The following is a 17,405-nucleotide window of genomic DNA, read 5'->3' on the forward strand; positions in this document are numbered from 1 at the left end:
GAGACAAGCCGGGAGATGAAAGAGGAGAAGGAGAGGTGCGAAGGTTGTAGACGGTGCTGGGAAGGGTTTGCACAAGGAGTGTGCCTGTCACTTGAGTGGCTTTCCTAAGCTAGCCGGGTGAAGAGACCCTAGGTCAGGAAGCCATCAGGCCAGTTCAGAAGCCAGCCCCCCAGGTGCCAGGGCTGAAAGAGGGGTAGGGCTGGAGGGACTTTTTCTAATAGGAATTTTCCATTTCTCACAATGAGCTAGTCAAACACTTGCACTTACGAGAAAGAAGAATGAAGGGTTACAGAGCTTGCCTTTTTAATTCTCATTTGCCTAGTTTGCATTTGAACAAATTATTATTTCTGCCTTCATTAGAGTATTTAACACAGTGTAATCAACCTGCTGGGAAGTAAAAGTGTAACCATTTTATGGTTTGTTACACTGAAATTTAAATTTGCATATTAAGCACCAGAGGCATTAACATGTGTACCCTATTCATTAACTATGGATTATAAAATACCTCTCTAGTGTGAGCCCAAACAGCAAGCCGTTTTCTGATTGAACTGCTTAATTAAATAAAAGATTATTAACAGCATTCCTTTATACCCTGGATACTTTAGTAGTTTGAAATTAAAGCACAGAGACATTCAGAAACTACCAAATCTTCCTCATCACTGTTTTGCAAGCATCTCTCTGAATATGATAGATTGACTCTGCTCTGGAAAAACTGCACTCTGAAATAAGCCTCTTTATAAAGCAAAGCCATAAAGTAAATAGTACCTGAACTCAGATTCAATTTTATCATTTTAATTCCGTTCAAACCTTCGTCACTGGTGAGGCTGGTCTAAGTCCTGCAGATTTCTACCGTGACAAATAAAGGAGGACATGCAGCAAGCTTCCCAGTCTAAATACAAACTATTTTTATAAATCAGTGGTGAGCTAATTTAATTTGGTTCTTCTAGCCTACACTACAAACACAAAATCCTTCTGCACCCAACTGAAACCTATTTTTAAAAAATAATTTCAGAGCAGTGAGTGAGCTTCTCTTAACCTCTTCCATCTTTGATAGTATTGACCACAGGTTTAGATCTCCTTGACCTGAGTGAACCCGTCTCTCAAACCCAAACCAAAGCCAAGAAGTTGGAGGCCTCATCAAAAACCTCATCCCTCAAGAAAAAGGCTGATGGGCCTGACCTCATCAGTGCGGATGCTGAGCAGAGAGGCCAGGCTCTCCGAAACCCAGAGACGGCATCCCTAGACTTAGGTAAGGCAATAGCTCGTGTCTGCTGCTGTTCACTTGTGCTTAATACAACAAGGAAGTTCTACAAATGACATTAAAACCATGGACAAAGCAGTAGAAAAGATTAATTCTATGTAGGAAACTGGACAGGACACACTTCTTTGTGCTTAGATTAAATAGCAGTTGGGGAGCTCAACTTTGCAGAACTGGTGTGGATTTATACATTTATTTGTACAACCCATGTGTATTGAGTTTCTGATAGATGACAGGTACCACACTAGGCACTGGAGTTACAGTAAAAATAAGACACGAATCTTGCTCTCTAGGAGAATTCAGTCTAGAGGGGAAGAGAGTCTAGAAAGAGAAAACTCTAACCCAAGGTCCGGGAACAGCCAGAAGGAACAGTAACATGTAACATGTGTGGGGATATGTCCAATACAATAATAACAGCGGCCATTCACTGATGACTTACAATGTCCAGAACTGTGCTATGTGATTTACATATATTAGCCTGTTAATTCATCACAGCTCTTTGAAATGAATGAGGAACCAAATTTTCAAATTTAAATAACTTGCCCAAGATCCCAGTTAGTATGAGGAAGAGCTGGAATTTGAGCCAAGCTCTAATTAACTTCAAAGCCTGTACTTCTCTCCACTGTACATCTTCCCCGAGAAAGGAGACCTTAACCTCAGATCATGGAACCAGTCAATTAAGCTCCCCTTTCTTAAGAGAAAGAAAGGTAACAGTTATTTCAGAAAGCCAAGGGAAACATGGATGGGTAAGTATCCACAAAATGAGCATATTAGTAACTTATCCATAAAGTTACAAAGGTTAAAGGGGATATACATATATGTAAAATCGCTTAGCACTGTGATATATATACATGTTAGATGGCCATGAATTAATTTATTCAGTTGTTCAGTAAACATTTCTCTAAATATCTGTTGTGTTCCGTACTATGTGCTGGAAATACAAAGATAAATAATATAAGCTTTCTGCCCCTTAGTAAGTTTACAGTCTAGTGGAGAGATAGAAAAATGATTAAAATAATTATAATAAAATATGTACTATGTGCTGCAATAAAGAAAAGCCCAGGTTAAGCCCCTCACCCAGCCAGGGGGTTATAGAAGGTGCCTTATAGGAGGTACTATATGAGCAGTCTTGAAGGTTGAGTAAGAATTTGCCAGATGAAAAATATGGGTCAAAGAGAGGCGGGAAGGAAGGGGCAGGGCATTCCTGATGCAGAAGAGAAAGGGAGTCACACACAAGTAGACAAACACAGAAAGATGCCTTTTCAAGCAAATACAAGCACTGCTACAGTATTCAAGAACGGTAGAGTACTGAGAAATAAATCTGAGCGTCACCAGGGGTCAGATAATGGGAGTTCTTGGATGCCAGGTCGTTAAGTTTGTGGGGAGGGCAGGGTTGAAGGGTTTTTACTCAGAGGAGTGACATCAACAGATTCTATTTTAGAAAAATTTTTCTCTTTTGGATGTGTGAAGAAAGGAATGGAGGCAGGGAGACAATACATAAGGGAGTGACAGAGGGGATAGTGAGAGGCAGACGGGTTCAAAAATAAATAAATAAAAACAAGACTTGTGGACTGGGTAGATATATGCATGCCAGCAAGGAAGAGATATAGAATGTGCCAAACTCTGTGATGAGGGTACAAGAGGAGAAGGCGGGGGGGGGGGGGCGGGGGATGTCAAGGTGGAAATTGTCAAGTTCAGTTTTGAACCTATTATATATGAGGAAACTGTGGAGCTTCTCTGTAGAGATGTCCAATGGACTGTTAAATGTGTAAATCTAGAACTCAGGAAAGAGAACCAAGCAGGAAATAGAGATTTGAAAGTCAGAAGCCTATGAATAGCCATCACAGTCACGGGTGTAGATGAGCTCACCAAGGATAGATCATAGAGAAAGAGAAGAGAACCAGCACGCTGCTCAAACTGGTTGCACACACAGGATCTGCGCTCCTCTGCCACGTCACTTTTTGAGGCCTGTCTCTCTGGAGGAAAATTTTATAATTATTTCCTCATCATCCGTGTGCTCTAGGTTTATTCCATTTCAATAAGTGAAATTTATACATATGCATAAGGGTATATTGTTAAATACATTACAATATAATATAATAAACACATAAATGATACTTTCATTTCTCTGCTTTTGAGAAAATGCCTTGTGAAGAAGTCATAAAAATTCTTAGTTTAGGGGGCTTCCCTGGTGGCGCAGTGGTTGAGAGTCTGCCTGCCGAGGCAGGGGACACGGGTTCGTGCCCCGGTCCAGGAGGATCCCACATGCCGCAGAGCGGCTGGGCCCGTGAGCCATGGCCGCTGAGCCTGTGCATCCGGAGCCTGTGCTCCGCGATGGGAGAGGCCACAACAGTGAGAGGCCCGCGTACCGCAAAAAAAAAAAAAAAAAAATTCTTAGTTTAAACGACTTTAGAGGACACTGACTGCAAACCTACCTTTTTATAAATGAAAAAACTGGCCTCTAAGGTTGTCTAAGTGGATTGTTCACAGTCACACACCTGTTCATGAGAGGGAACCAGCCAGGTTCTTTGTAAGAATTCAGCCACAGGGAGACAATGGTCCTAGCATACACTAACTTTCTCCATTGCCTCCTTCCTCTCTATCCCCATTATAATTTCCCTTCTTTGGTGAAAAATTAGGTAGTCTATGACAAAACCTGTAAAAAGTGTCCCAGTTTCTTCCCACCTCCTTTTAATAACAAGGCTCATCTCTTTAAACAGAATTTCTTTCCAGAAATGTGCCAGAAATGCCTCAAAGCCACCTCTTAGCTGGAGGCCCATAGGATAGTACTGCATATGCTCATTCTTTACCAGATCCCATGGGCTCATACACAAAATTCAGAATGCACACAGCTCTTGAAATAAATTCAGGTAAAAAAATATACTTGATTGTTTAACTGTAAAAGCAATCCCATTTCTCTTAATAGGTCTCATATTTATTTAGCTATACATGTTTTAATTAATTTTCTTGCAGCCTTTGGTCTTGGGGTGGAAGAACATCAGTTAATTAAAGTTCACTTGTATAAGACTTCTCAGTCTTAATCTCTCTTCTTCTCTCTGCACCTCGTATTCTCCCCCGTCCCCCTCACCCCCTTCTTGTCTCCTTAGTAGACATTCAAACACAACTGGAAAAATGGGATGATGTTAAGTTTCATGGAGATCGAAATAGCAAGGGACATCCCATGGCAGAGAGAAAATCAAGCTCATCTAGAACTGGATCAAAAGAACTTTTATGGTAAGATATTTTAATATCAGAAAATAGCCATAAAAAAATGAAACTTTGCCATTTGCAGCAACATGGGTGGACTTGGAGGGCATTCTGCTAAGTAAGATAAATTAGACAGAGAAAGACAAATACTGTATGATATCACATGTGTGGAATCTAAAAAATATAACAAACTAGTGGATATAACAAAAAAAGAAGCAGACCTGCAGATACAGAGAATAAACTAGTAGTTATCAGTTGAGGGGGCAGTATAGGGATGGGGGAGTGGGAAGTATGAACTATTGGGTGTAAGATAGGCTACAAGGATGTTTTGTACTACACGGGGAATAGCCAGTATTTTGTAATAACTGTAAATGGAGTGTAACCTTTAAAAATTGTATAAAGTTTTTTTTAATTTTAAAAATAAATTAAAATATTTTTTTAAAAAACTGAAAAAAGAAAATAGCCATTTATGTGTCATATACTTGTCTACAGAAATAGCCAAAGAATTAAGTCAATCCAGATACTTGCTGCCATTTATAACCTCCTATTAATGTTAATAATTGTGGCTTCTAAAACTAAATTATTTCATCTTAATTGTCAAAAATTCAGCCAATAAGGATTTTGGTAGATTCATAATTTAATATTCAATATTTGCCTAATATTTGTTGATAATTTTCTGAACATGTAACTGAGCCAATCAAATTACGTGCATGTGTAATTTTACATATGTGTATATTCAATGTACAACATGAATAATAGTTAAATTAAATGTTTTTGGCTACACAGGTAACCTTTCTGACTTTCTTAATCACCACTGTCGGATAATGCACTAATTAAGTATATTCCATGGATGCCCATGAGAAAAACTAGCCACTTGAATTTTACCATGTTTTTTTTTTTGCGGTACGCGGGCCTCGCACTGTTGTGGCCTCTCCCATTGCGGAGCACACGCTCCGGACGCGCAGGCTCAGCGGCCATGGCTCACAGGCCTAGCCGCTCTGCGGCATGAGGGATCTTCCCGGACTGGGGCACGAACCCGTGTCCCCTGCATCGGCAGGCGGACTCTCAACCACTGCGCCACCAGGGAGGCCCTTACCATGTTTTTAAAGCTTCCTAAAGGACGGCATGTTTCAGACTCCGGTCGCCCGTCACACATCTCCATTTATTATGACATTTCAAATTCTATATAAAGATCAAATCTCACTAAGACACTTTGTGAGGAGATCCCCTCCCCACCGAAAAATTACTTTTTTAATGAAGCAGAACTCTGTAACAAAAATGGTTTTGCATTTATTTACTCTTTGCATGTAACTGACCTGAATTCTAAAACAGTCAGAGAGAATAACACCTAACACATTGCAGCCACTTAAATTCCAAACGTGGTCATTATAATGGAAATATATGTTATCTTTTTCATCAGATGTCTGTTGAGAGCTTTGTTACCATGGTTCTCAACGATCCAAATTAACCAGATTTCTTGACTGGGTTTCTAGGTGAATTCGCTTCTCGATTTACATTAACTTCCTCCATGTGTCCCTTGTAGGTCCTCAGAGCACAGATCTCAGCCAGAACTGAGTGGTGGGAAAAGCGCCCTGAACTCTGAGTCGGCTGCGGAGCTGGAATTGGTGCCTCCAACACAGGTAACAAAACCAATTCCTCAGTGCACCTATCTTTACTAATAGATAATTTATGTCATAAATATTTAAAATTTCACCAGAAAAATCTGAAGTATTTTTTCCGTATTTTCTATTTCATATGCTTTCTCACTCAGTATCTATCTCAATGCTTAAAATAACTGATGAAAGATAGATAGATAGATTTGGCTGGAAAATGTGTCAATGAACTCACCATGTACTTAGCACTTTTTCCTTGTTCTACCACTTACTGTTACATTATTTTCCAATACAAAATCTGTTCTACTCCAGTATTAGCACAATTTATGTAACAGGCACAAACAAGAGGAAATTACATCTTGAGCAGTCATTCACAACTTTGCCCTACAGACCAAGATACTCACACATCAGCATCCTGACTGTCACATTAAAATAAATTTGTTGCTAAGGAATAAATAATTATAGTATTAGCAATCATGATAATACTAAGAACTACCATTTGTGAGTACCCTCTAAGTATTAGGGACCTTGTGCTTTTCATATATTATATCTAATACTCAAGTAATCCTGTGAATTTTTATTGGACTCACTTTAAAGGTCTTTGAAGAGTCTTGGTAAAGTCAAAATCCTTTTACAGGGGCACCCAACTAATCACCAGTGGAAGTAGGGCATGTACCAGACCTGTCTGTCTACTACTTGACCCTCGACTTCAGTGTAACTGGTTTGCCTGTGACTAGTGACCTTGGCTGGGCCAAGAAGGGCCATCAGCCTCAGTGTTTTCATTTGCTTAAACACTTTGCAAGGGTACAGCCTTGATCTCTTAAGAAATGTGTCCACGTTCACGCATCTACAATCCAGTTGGAAATAAGTGGGATGAAATGAGCAAGAGAGATTTTCTTGAGTTTACTAGATAAGGTATTGAAACTAAGAGGGAAGATATATTGTCTGAAGTGAGTAAAGGGATAAGTATGATAATAGCAAATATTATTGAGTGCTATGAGAAGGCCTTCTAATACATATTAATTAGCTCACTTGATCCTGACCAATGACTCTATGAGTTAAGTGTATTTTTTAACCCCATTTTATAGAGGGGGAAACTAAGGCACAGTGAGAGTAAGGAAAATTGTCGACGCACTCACAACCAGTAAGCGGCAGAGGGCAGGAGGACACAGCTAGGAAATGGAAGGCATCTGGAAACCTAGGCCATTAACAGCACCTCCATGTGCACCTCACCCTCCACAAGAGAGAGGCGGGCATTACTGCTCCCAGAACTCAGTCGGAAAACAAGTCAGCTAACTTCCAGAACAAATAACCCTGGGAAGCTTAATGAATTGTAAATGTAGCGTGAAAATGTATTTTCTTCATCTTTGTTCATTCTGAATGTATCTTTTTAAAAAGCAAGTTGATAACATTTATTAGAGAAACGTTTCTTGATAAGTGCATTAGAGATTTAGACTCAGCTAAATAATTGGTACTGTTTCATAAACTGGAATCCTTGAAACAATTTTTTTTAATTTGTTTGTTTATTTATTTATTTATTTATGGCTGTGTTGGGTCTTCGTTACTGCACTCAGGCTCTTCTCTAGTTGCGGCAAGAGGGGGCTGCTCTTTGTTGCGGTGCACGGGCTTCTCATTGTGGTGGCTTCTCTTGTTGCGGAGCATAGGCTCTAGGCGCCCGGGCTTCAGTAGTTGTGGTTCGCGGGCTCTAGAGCGCAGGCTCAGTAGTTGTGGCACATGGGCTTAGTTGCTCCGCGGCACGTGGGATCTTCCCGGACCAGGGCTCGAACCCGTGTCCCCTGCATTGGCAGGCGGATTCTTAACCTCTCTGCCGCCAGGGAAGTCGCTGGAACAATTTAATATAGCAGGAGAACACTAGTCTCTGCAGCAGGGTAAGACATGGCACAGGTGGGCTCTTCCACACGGAGGTGGAGGGAAGGAGGATCAGCTGGGGTCCTCGGTTGCCGTGGAGACCCACAATGCATTTATCTTATTATTCCAATGACTGCTACTCTCCCGCTGGTTGTCTGATTTCATCCCACCATATTGTCCTTCCACTTACCCACCGGTGTGCCTTTAAGAAAACACAATGTGCTTTGGAAAATTTGTATGAGATACCCAACATTGTCCTCCAAAATATAATGTAAAATGCCCTGAGATAGTTCTGTCTAGATAAATCATAGTGAATTATTTTAGAAGGTTACCAATTATTTGTAAAGCATTCATCCCTTAAATTGTTTTCTTAAAAAACACTGCATGTTTACTTAACAAGATTTGCCTAAACTAAGGAAATTTGTAATCTCCTAGTTTTAATTCCAGCCTATGGTTAAATAGGAAAATTTCATGAATTTGGGATTTAATCATCTAAAATATTAAGTCACTCAAGTGGAACAGCAAGAGAATAGACTCATCTACTTGTAATAAAAGACAGAAAGGTGTTTTTACTGTTAGAAGCATACTGCCCTTAAATATATGATCTCTTTATATAAATAAGATGATGAAATGGTATAAAAATTCGACTTAAACTGACTTGCAAACTATTCAAGTAAACAATTTCAGCTTACCAAAAGTTGTTATTGCTCCAGTCACTCAGATGGTTCATAGGAAAATCAAGGAAATATCTTCTTCTCCCTCAAGCCAACATAAATTATCTTAGTTCAACAGGTGAGGAGCTATTTACAAGCTTTGCTCAAAAATCATATTTCAGAATCACAAAGAGAATGAAAGCTCTCAATGAGAATTCTCATGTTTGTTCATTTTCAAGATAGGGAAAAAGAAAAACATAGACTAGTCTCTTTCAAATAGTGTTTTGAATATACTAATCAGAGTGGCATGAGATTATAATAAATTATATAATCTCTGTATATTTAAAGAATAAAGTTTCTTGATATTATGCAAACTGTGTTATTTATATTCCCTGGAGTTAATTATTTAAAGAAATCGTGCAATCTGAAAAATTAAAAAATATTTGAAGCATTGAAGAGAAACACAGAAGGTAATGATATAAAATTAGCTTTTCCATAAATGAGATAGTGGTGAGGCAAAAGAAAAGAAACTTCTGCCAGAGAGTGATGGTTCACACATTTCTTTTTCAAGTCTGGACCCTGGAAGGAGCGCTCCAACACAGGCTCTTGCCGCCCTAAGCTGGACTTCATGAGAAGGTGGGGCAGCCAGGCTCTCCAAATACTGAGTCACAATCTTGTAACGCTCTGATTTTGCTGATTTGGGCAGAGCAAATGCTTCCTTCCACATTGTCAAAATTCCATCAAGTTGGCAGTATCCCAAACCAGAACAATCTAAACTTTAAAAGTGCAGATATGTTTTCTAAATTTTTAAAGGAATAATGTAAAAGGAAATGCATGTTAATAGAAATGTAAGGTATTTCTAATATATTATTTGAAACGTTTACAATAATCTTGGGAATTCATGTTATCTCCATTTCTCAGACGAGAAATGCATCTTAGAGAACAGAAGTAATTTTCCCAAGGTGACTCAGCTAGAATGGAGAGGACCTAGCATTCAAATCACACCCATCAGCTTCTAAAGACTTTGTTCTTCACCACACATCATCTCCTATCAGCCACATCTAGCTTATCCGCCTAAGAGAACTCACAAGACCATCGATTTCCCTTCTCATTGCAAGCCCTGATTATTACTTAGTTTATAGGGTTAATATGAGTTAAGTGATTTTAAAAAATATCACTTTCCTCCAGAAACTTTGTAAGATGAATTAGGATTGTCACCCGATCTGAGGCCATGCACAATTTCGTGCCTCCCCTCCCAAATTCATTCTCAACCTCTTACTCTTAGAAATGCTAATGGATTCCATTTTGTTCCGTTTCAATTCAACAAATGAGATTGAATGTCTACTATCCGTAAAGCCATAAGTGAGGCAGTGGAAAAGTTAGAAAGATGAGAGAGAATATAAGAAGTATGAAGACCTTTATGTCTAGTAGAAACAATTAGATAGTACACTGTAAATACAGTTTTGCTTTTCGGAGGACAGCACAGGAGCCACATCAATATCCCTTTTCCCCTCCTGGCCACACACAGTGAGCTGCCAATGAGGAAGAAAGCAAGCGAAGATGGAAGAAAGGAACAAAGCAAAGAAGGCAGGAAAACAAGAACAGCAGGAAAGCAAAAAGGACGGAAAGAAATCTGAAGATCATTTTCAGCATAGTAGAAAATCTACACATACTAGGTACTCACCAAATACTTTTTAAAGTGAAAAAATAAGGGATGCTAACAAAAAGGAGAAACAAAATGTTTGTCAAATTACAAAATTCAAAAGTAGAAGCTAATGGTTAAAGGACAGAAAAAAAGGACAAATTTTTATTCTTTTATCATTTTGAGGCTAGTTCCAAAAATAATTTTTAGTTATGTAGTATGCTAATAGACTGTCCATCCCCTTTAAAAATCAGCCCTGACTTGCCTTGGTGTTCCATAACATAGAATTTCATAGTTGGAGGAAGATGGGAACCATGTGCTGCCCACCTTTGCACAAAACTTTGGGAATTTGCTCTTGACACATAAGGTACAGGTTTTTTGTATGCTTTCAATGATAAATGTCTGTTGACTGATTAAGAAAAGATATCCTGACCACCTTAATGAGGCAAATGTTCAGAAGATCTCTTCTAGCATGAGTCCAACTTGTCTGTAAAAACCACTAAACAAGTGTTCTAAACACAGATTTTTTAAATGAATTTCCAAAGTCACACCTGATAAGCGCTAACCAGAAAAATGATAATAACAAAAGCCAATTTTTTTGTTGTTTATTTTTCTTTTTTTGGCCACGTCGCCGACGTGCAGGATCTTAGTTCCCCAACCAGGGATCAAACCCGTGCCCCCTGCATTGGGAGGGTGTAGTCTTAACCACTGGACTCCCAGGGAAGGCCCCAAAGCCAATTTTATTGAGCACTTCCTATGTACTGAGCATTTTGTGTGTATTATTTACATGAATTATTGCACTTGAGTCTTACATGGACTCCATAAGTGAATATACACTTGGCAGATGAGAATACTGAGAATTGGGAATTCCCTGGAGGTCCAATGGTTAGGACTCCATGCTTTCACTGCCAAGGGCCCTGGGGTTTATGAATTAAGATACCACAGGCCGCATGACACAGCCAAAAAAAAAAAGAAAAAAACAACAACAACTGAGGATTATAGAGATTAATTTGTTCAAGGTCACCATTAATAGTAAATGGTAAACCCGGATTTGACCCCAGGCAGTCTGACTTCAGAGAGTATGCTTTTTTTTTTTCTTTTTTTGCGGTACGCGGGCCTCTCACTGTTGTGGCCTCTCCCGTTGCGGACGGAGCACAGGCTCCGGACGCGCAGGCCCAGCGGCTATGGCTCACGGGCCCAGCCGCTCCGCGGCACGTGGGATCTTCCCGGACCGGGGCACGAACCCGTGTCCCCTGCATCGGCAGGCAGACTTTCAACCACTGCGCCACCAGGGAAGCCCGAGAGTATGCTTTTAATGGCCGTTATATAAGGTCTGCTAGTTGTTATATTTTTCTTTTCTACAGTTAAGCAGATCCCTTTTCTCCTTCAATTTCTTTTGGAAAGATGCTGAGCTTTTTAAAAATGTGTTTCTGTGGAAGATCTCTAGCAATTGTATGGAAAGCTATCAACAACTGCTACAGAGGGTAGCCAACAAAATTATGCTAGGACAATGACAGCCACAAATACAGTCATTTGCAAATCATAATTTTGATCACAGTCATAATTTTGAATAAAGAGAACAAAGCATAATATTATTTTTAGGGTTATTTAATTCTTTCTTCTTTCCCTTCACCTAGTGCCGATCATTCAGTGCAATCAACAGCTGGGGGAATTAAATGCTTTCTTCTTTGGAGACTGTAATACCCTAAAATCCAATTAGCTTAAACCAATTAAAATGCTGTTTTTAAAGCCAAGGCATTTCCAGGAGGTTGCTGTTAACTGTGGAGCATTTTTCAAAATCATGCAAAGAAGAAAAGAAATGCCTATATCAGAGTATATTTGTGAACTCCAGAGCTCCACCTACGTGCACATAATGTCAATTTTTGGATCAGAAGTTCTCACAGTGTGGTGCCTGGACCAGCAGTATCAGCATCACCTGGGAACTTGTTAGAAAAGACGATTCTACGGCCCACCCCACACCTACTGTCTCAGAAACCCATGGGCGTGGAGCCCTGCAAAGGGTGGTTGAACATGACCTCCAGGTGATTCCAATGCATGCTAAAGCTTGAGAACTGCTATTATAGTCATTGTGGTACCAAAATAACTGCAACTCAGACTTACAGGTGTAACTGTCCTGTTTATCATTCCTCTAGTTAAATACTAAGAAATACCTGCAGTTTACAAGCATTATTTATATGTTTTCCCATATTACAGTTTTGCCTGTCATGAAATTAGATGTAAATTTTTTTAAAAAGTGTTGTTCGAAAAGAAGGCTGATCTTTACTATGTGTTATAGTCTGTATTTCATTCTCAGTCCTAAATCAGCATGTCTGGGCACGCTGCTGAGTTGCTAAAAAGTCTCAGAACCTTTAGATGTATACTACTCTCAGCTTGAAAAGTGCCTCTGTTTACATTCACTACCTTCTTATATTTTATAACATTTACTTTATGCTTCCTTGGGCAACAAGGAAGATAATATTTGAATCAGTAATAACATAAAGCTTTTCTATCAATGTGGAAAATAGCACTTACCTAAATAGTAACTGTACTATCAAAATAAAATTTCATTTGCACAGTAAGATTCTATTTACACTTGCTGTTTTAGGCAGAAAAGAAAATATGAACTGTAAGTCTAGAATCCTGAGAGAGAGATTTTCCTCTTCTTCCTGATATATGGTACGCTTTGCATCCTGTGATTCATAATCCACTTGGGTCATGAAACATTGATGAAGGGAAGCCAGTGACAGTAATGGAGTCCTGTTAGGTCAGGCTTCACAGGAAAGGCAGATCATATTTCACTGGTGAAAAGTGCCTCTAATAAAAGGAGGTGCCTTGGGAAGAAATATTAGTGCTTTCTCTTTCTTCTCCTAGTGTCATTCATGACATTATTATATAAATGCACAAAGTTTATTTCTTACTATGTGGCCACATGTTTAAAAATTTATTTGTTTATTTCATTCATGAAGGAACCAGCAGGAAGACAAAAGAGTTGGTCCCAAAAGCAAAGGATTAAGGAACAGAGATGTATATAGCCAGTTGGGAAAGAAATGCCAAAAGAAGTTTACCAAGTTAGATGTAAGACTGATTAGCTTTCTACATGACAGTAAAGTCCTGTCATCTTTGGGGTTAACTTCTCTTCCAGGCTGTAACACCCTAACAAGCTGTCAGTTCTAAAGGGTTATAAATCATCTGCACCTTTATATTTGTTAATCAAATATACTGTCACCCAAGAGCGTCAGATGAGGGTTGAAGTGGGCTGAATGGTGGCCCCCCAAAAGATATGTTTACATTCTGATCTCTGGAACCTGTATCAATCTCCCCCTTCCTGCCTCGATTGTCTGGGTTAGAATAAGGTAGTAGCTTCCACAGGGCCCAGAGAATAAGGGAGGATGCTTGTTCGTGATGGCCACTGGGCCTGGCCCACCAGAGAGCAAGGCACTGATGCCAGGGCAGGCCCTGACCAGCCCTCATGGCCCTCCCGTTTCGGACCACAGGTGCTGCTCCAGAGGTCTCAACCCTGAGCTGCTCACAGGCCTTGCTCTTTACTAGGCACCCCACCTGGGCATCCTGCAGCCACTCCCCACCCCCAGAACTAGGGCTTGCTAGCACAGAGCTCTGCCACTCCAGGCATAGGACAAAAAATCAAGTCCCTCCCAATCTCCTATAAACCCTCTTTAGACTCCAGACTGGCCAGGAGACCTTGAGAGAAATATCTTTAATTCAGTCATTCATATATTCCCTGACAGCATATTTTCAACCAATATTTGCTGATTATTTATGGAGCACCAGCTATTTGCAGGAGATGCCAGGGATACAGCAGGGAATAAATATATCAAGGAGGAGAAAACATATATTAATGTTCAAATAAATTAACCTTTCACAGTCATTAAAGCAAAATGCAGTCTAAGACTGTTATTTATGCTCAGAAATTTTCCTATTACTTTATTTTTATTTTCAGCCCACACTCTTTGAGACGGCTTCTTGGCTAACACCCTCAACCATGCATGGAACTCCAAGGGACAGCTTTTCTATGTTTTGCATCTTCCTAAAATGGCCAGTTGAGCACAGCCTCCTGTGAGAGGCAGTGCGTCCAGTGGTTAGGCACATGGCCCAGAAGCACCAGCCCTACCACTTAACTAGCTGTGAGACTAGGGGCAGGTTTTAGTTAATTACTTAATTGCTCTCTGTGCCTCAAAGTCCCGGAGTTAATGGTAGGACCCACCTCAGGCTGCTGAAAAGACAACATGAGTTGTAGTAAGTAAAGGACTTGAAGCAGCATCTGGCATTTAGTGAGCCCTGGTGTTCCCACTGTATAATCATTAAAGAAGGGGGTTCCTCCTGAGGACCAGGGATGGTGGAGAAAGAATGAAAAGCAGCTGAGCGGAATAGATGGTAAGTGCTGGGTGAAGAGCAAAGTTTCACTGTAGTTTTGGTTCTCAAACATGACTGCTCTTCAAAATCACCACAGGAGCTTTTCAAACTTAATTTAATTTTCAAACTTAATTTAATTCCTGGGCCCCACCTTCAGAGGTCACTTCATTGGTCTGGGGTGGGACCCAAGCCTGTTCAAGTAATTCCCATAGAAGTGGAGGTTGAGCATCCCTGCAGGACAGCAATGTACCATCTGGCCGAGGAGCCACGCCTGCCCTGCAATGAAAGGGGGCGGGGGACTCCACTCCGAGCCTCTCTCCTCCTTCTCCCCAGACCCAGCTGCCTTAGCAGTGCAATCCCTCCTCCCGCAGTCCATCCACAGGCATCCTTGGGGCATGCATCACTTGTCAGGCCCTGGGCTTGGGATGGGGCAGTACAAAAGTTATCAGACAAAATCTTATCCACGTGGACCTCACAGCAGAGAAAGAAGATAGAGAAGAAAGCAAGCAGTTACGTGGAGAAAACTCAAAACACTCTGAATGCTCATAGAGCTCTAATCGAAGTACCGTATATACTTACTAGGAAATCCCTGGGGAAAGACTGAGGTAGATCTGTAAGTACAAAATGTGGAGACTCTCCAAGGTACATTGTTGAGTAGAAAAAGGTAAACCACAGAACAGCATACCATTCATGTTTCAAAAAGCTTTCTGAAAGACGTTGCGATATTCTATCTATGGGTGCGTAAATATATGTAACTTCAAAGAAAAACGGTCTAGAATTACACCTCTTATTTTCCATGATTAATTTTTTTTCAAAAAGAATGTATTCATTGTTTGTGAAATTTAAAATAATAACATTTTTTAAATTCCAGCAAACTCTTTGTGGGGGGGGTCTTCTGGAAATATTTGCATTTAGCTAAGTTAAGATGTATATCACATTGCCTGTTAATTGTGACATAGCAGTTGGCATTACCAGACATGATTTTATCTAAGTGACTATTATTGAGCAGAGAGCAATGTCCTGAGGAAATGGGACGTGAGACAGATGTGTGCCAGTAGAGATAAGGCAAAGGAAAGAGAATTCGGCACGAAGCTCAGCTGAGTATAAGGAGAAAGACCTAGCAGCTACCTTCCCTGTCTGCAACTTTCACAGTTTCACCTGAGGCTGGTCCTCCTAACAAGCTGAAAGCTCGAACATCAGCTTCCAGGTCTAGCCTACTAATAGAGATTCTCCATCTTAGCTGCATATTAGAATCACATGGGGAGACTTACTAAAATATCAATGCCTTGAACCAAGACCAATGAAAAGTAAGGTCTTTGGGAGGTTGGGCCTGGGCGTTGTTTTTAATACGACCAGGGCTGAGACTCACTGCTCGAAGACACGTGCACGCACCCTCCCAGTTTGGACACCCTCATGCTTGCAAAGTACTCCAAAAATGGCATCAGTTGAAGGTGCTTCTTAAACTCTAGGGGACTATGGGAAAAGGAAAAATATTTGCATTTTTGTATTATGTGATTCCGAAATGATAACACCATGTGTTTGGTTTATTTCAGGCTCGACTGACCAAAGAACAACGCTGGGGAAGTGCATTACTTTCCAGAAACCACTCCTTAGAAGAGGAATTTGAAAGGGCAAAAGCAGCAGTGGAGGTAAGTTTTTTGGTTTGTTTTTCTGTTTTATGTTTCTGAGAGTGGAATTCAAAAAAATCAAACTTCAGCAGGATACATATTAAATGGGTCTTTATAGACATGAAATAATCATGACTATGATTGTTGGAATGAGACATGTTACCAGAGAACTTTTTTTTTTTTTTTTCTGGTACGCGGGCCTCTCACCGTTATGGCCTCTCCCGTTGCGGAGCACAGGCTCCGGACGCGCAGGCTCAGCGGCCATGGCTCACGGGCCCAGCCGCTCTGCGGCATGTGGGATCTTCCCGGACCGGGGCACGAACCCGTGTCCCCTGCATTGGCAGGTGGACTCCCAACCACTGCGCCACCAGGGCAGGCCACCAGAGAACTTTTGACTTCCCACCCAGGGTGACTAATAGATGTCACCTCTTATGCCAATTCTGTGGTAGATTAGTAGTGACTTCTGGAGTCTTGGGTCAGAAAACTCTGAGTCTTGCGTGTATCCCATGATGAACTTATGCTATGCATTTGCTATGCTTCTGTGAAGCCAGGGTTCATGCCTGATGTTTTTATCTCTCTGGCATCTAGCACAATGTCTGAAACATAGACGGTTTTACTACCCCTGAAATAGTATATATTTTCCTAACTGGGTGGGGGAAGAAGGCAGGGCTGAGATATTCTAATCAATGGATAGCCCATCTTGACTTGAGCCATAATTTATTTTACTGTTAAGGGTGTCCAAAACAATGACAATGTTGATAAATCAAATGAAACATTTAATTTGAACATTACTTTCCTTATTTAGCCTTCTAAAGAGAGAGAGAGGGAGAGAGAAGGAGGAAGGAAAGGGAAAAGGGAAGCCAAAAAAAAAGCATCCTTTGCTGTTTTTTATGCATTTCCTTCCTGGGTAAAAGTGCAAAGAGTGCATCACAGGTGCCATCTATGATTCTCACCAAAGCTTTGCTAGAAGACTATTTGAGAGTTGAGCTTTTCACCCAACCCAAGTATGAACTTGCCGGGACCTCTATTTCTATTACTGATGTGAAATCTTGAAACTTGAAAGTATTCCTGTAATATGGTTCATTTATGTGGCCATCTTACCTCTAGAATTTGGATGAAATTACTATACTACGGGCAGTCTTTCAGTAACTCCATACTTGAAGT

General features: G+C 40.5%; 1 protein-coding gene across 2 annotated transcripts in view; it reads left to right on the top strand.

The window, feature by feature from the left end:
- The window catches only part of PEX5L (peroxisomal biogenesis factor 5 like), a 114,674-nt gene that overhangs the window by 25,116 nt on the left and 72,153 nt on the right, over nucleotides 1-17,405 (top strand). Inside the window, exons 3-6 of one of the 2 annotated variants that reach the window (XM_022571549.3) lie at nucleotides 1,055-1,249; nucleotides 4,369-4,492; nucleotides 6,009-6,105; nucleotides 16,167-16,262. In XM_022571549.3, the coding sequence (XP_022427257.2) occupies nucleotides 1,055-1,249; nucleotides 4,369-4,492; nucleotides 6,009-6,105; nucleotides 16,167-16,262 (512 nt within the window). The remainder of the gene's footprint in view (nucleotides 1-1,054; nucleotides 1,250-4,368; nucleotides 4,493-6,008; nucleotides 6,106-16,166; nucleotides 16,263-17,405) is intronic. The other variant, XM_089910811.1, reaches the window with a different exon arrangement.

Source organism: Delphinapterus leucas, chromosome 4, assembly GCF_059928025.1.
Source record: "Delphinapterus leucas isolate spDelLeu-1000000601 "Yukka" chromosome 4, BTC_Dleu_Yukka2, whole genome shotgun sequence".
Taxonomy (NCBI): Eukaryota; Metazoa; Chordata; class Mammalia; order Artiodactyla; family Monodontidae; genus Delphinapterus; species Delphinapterus leucas.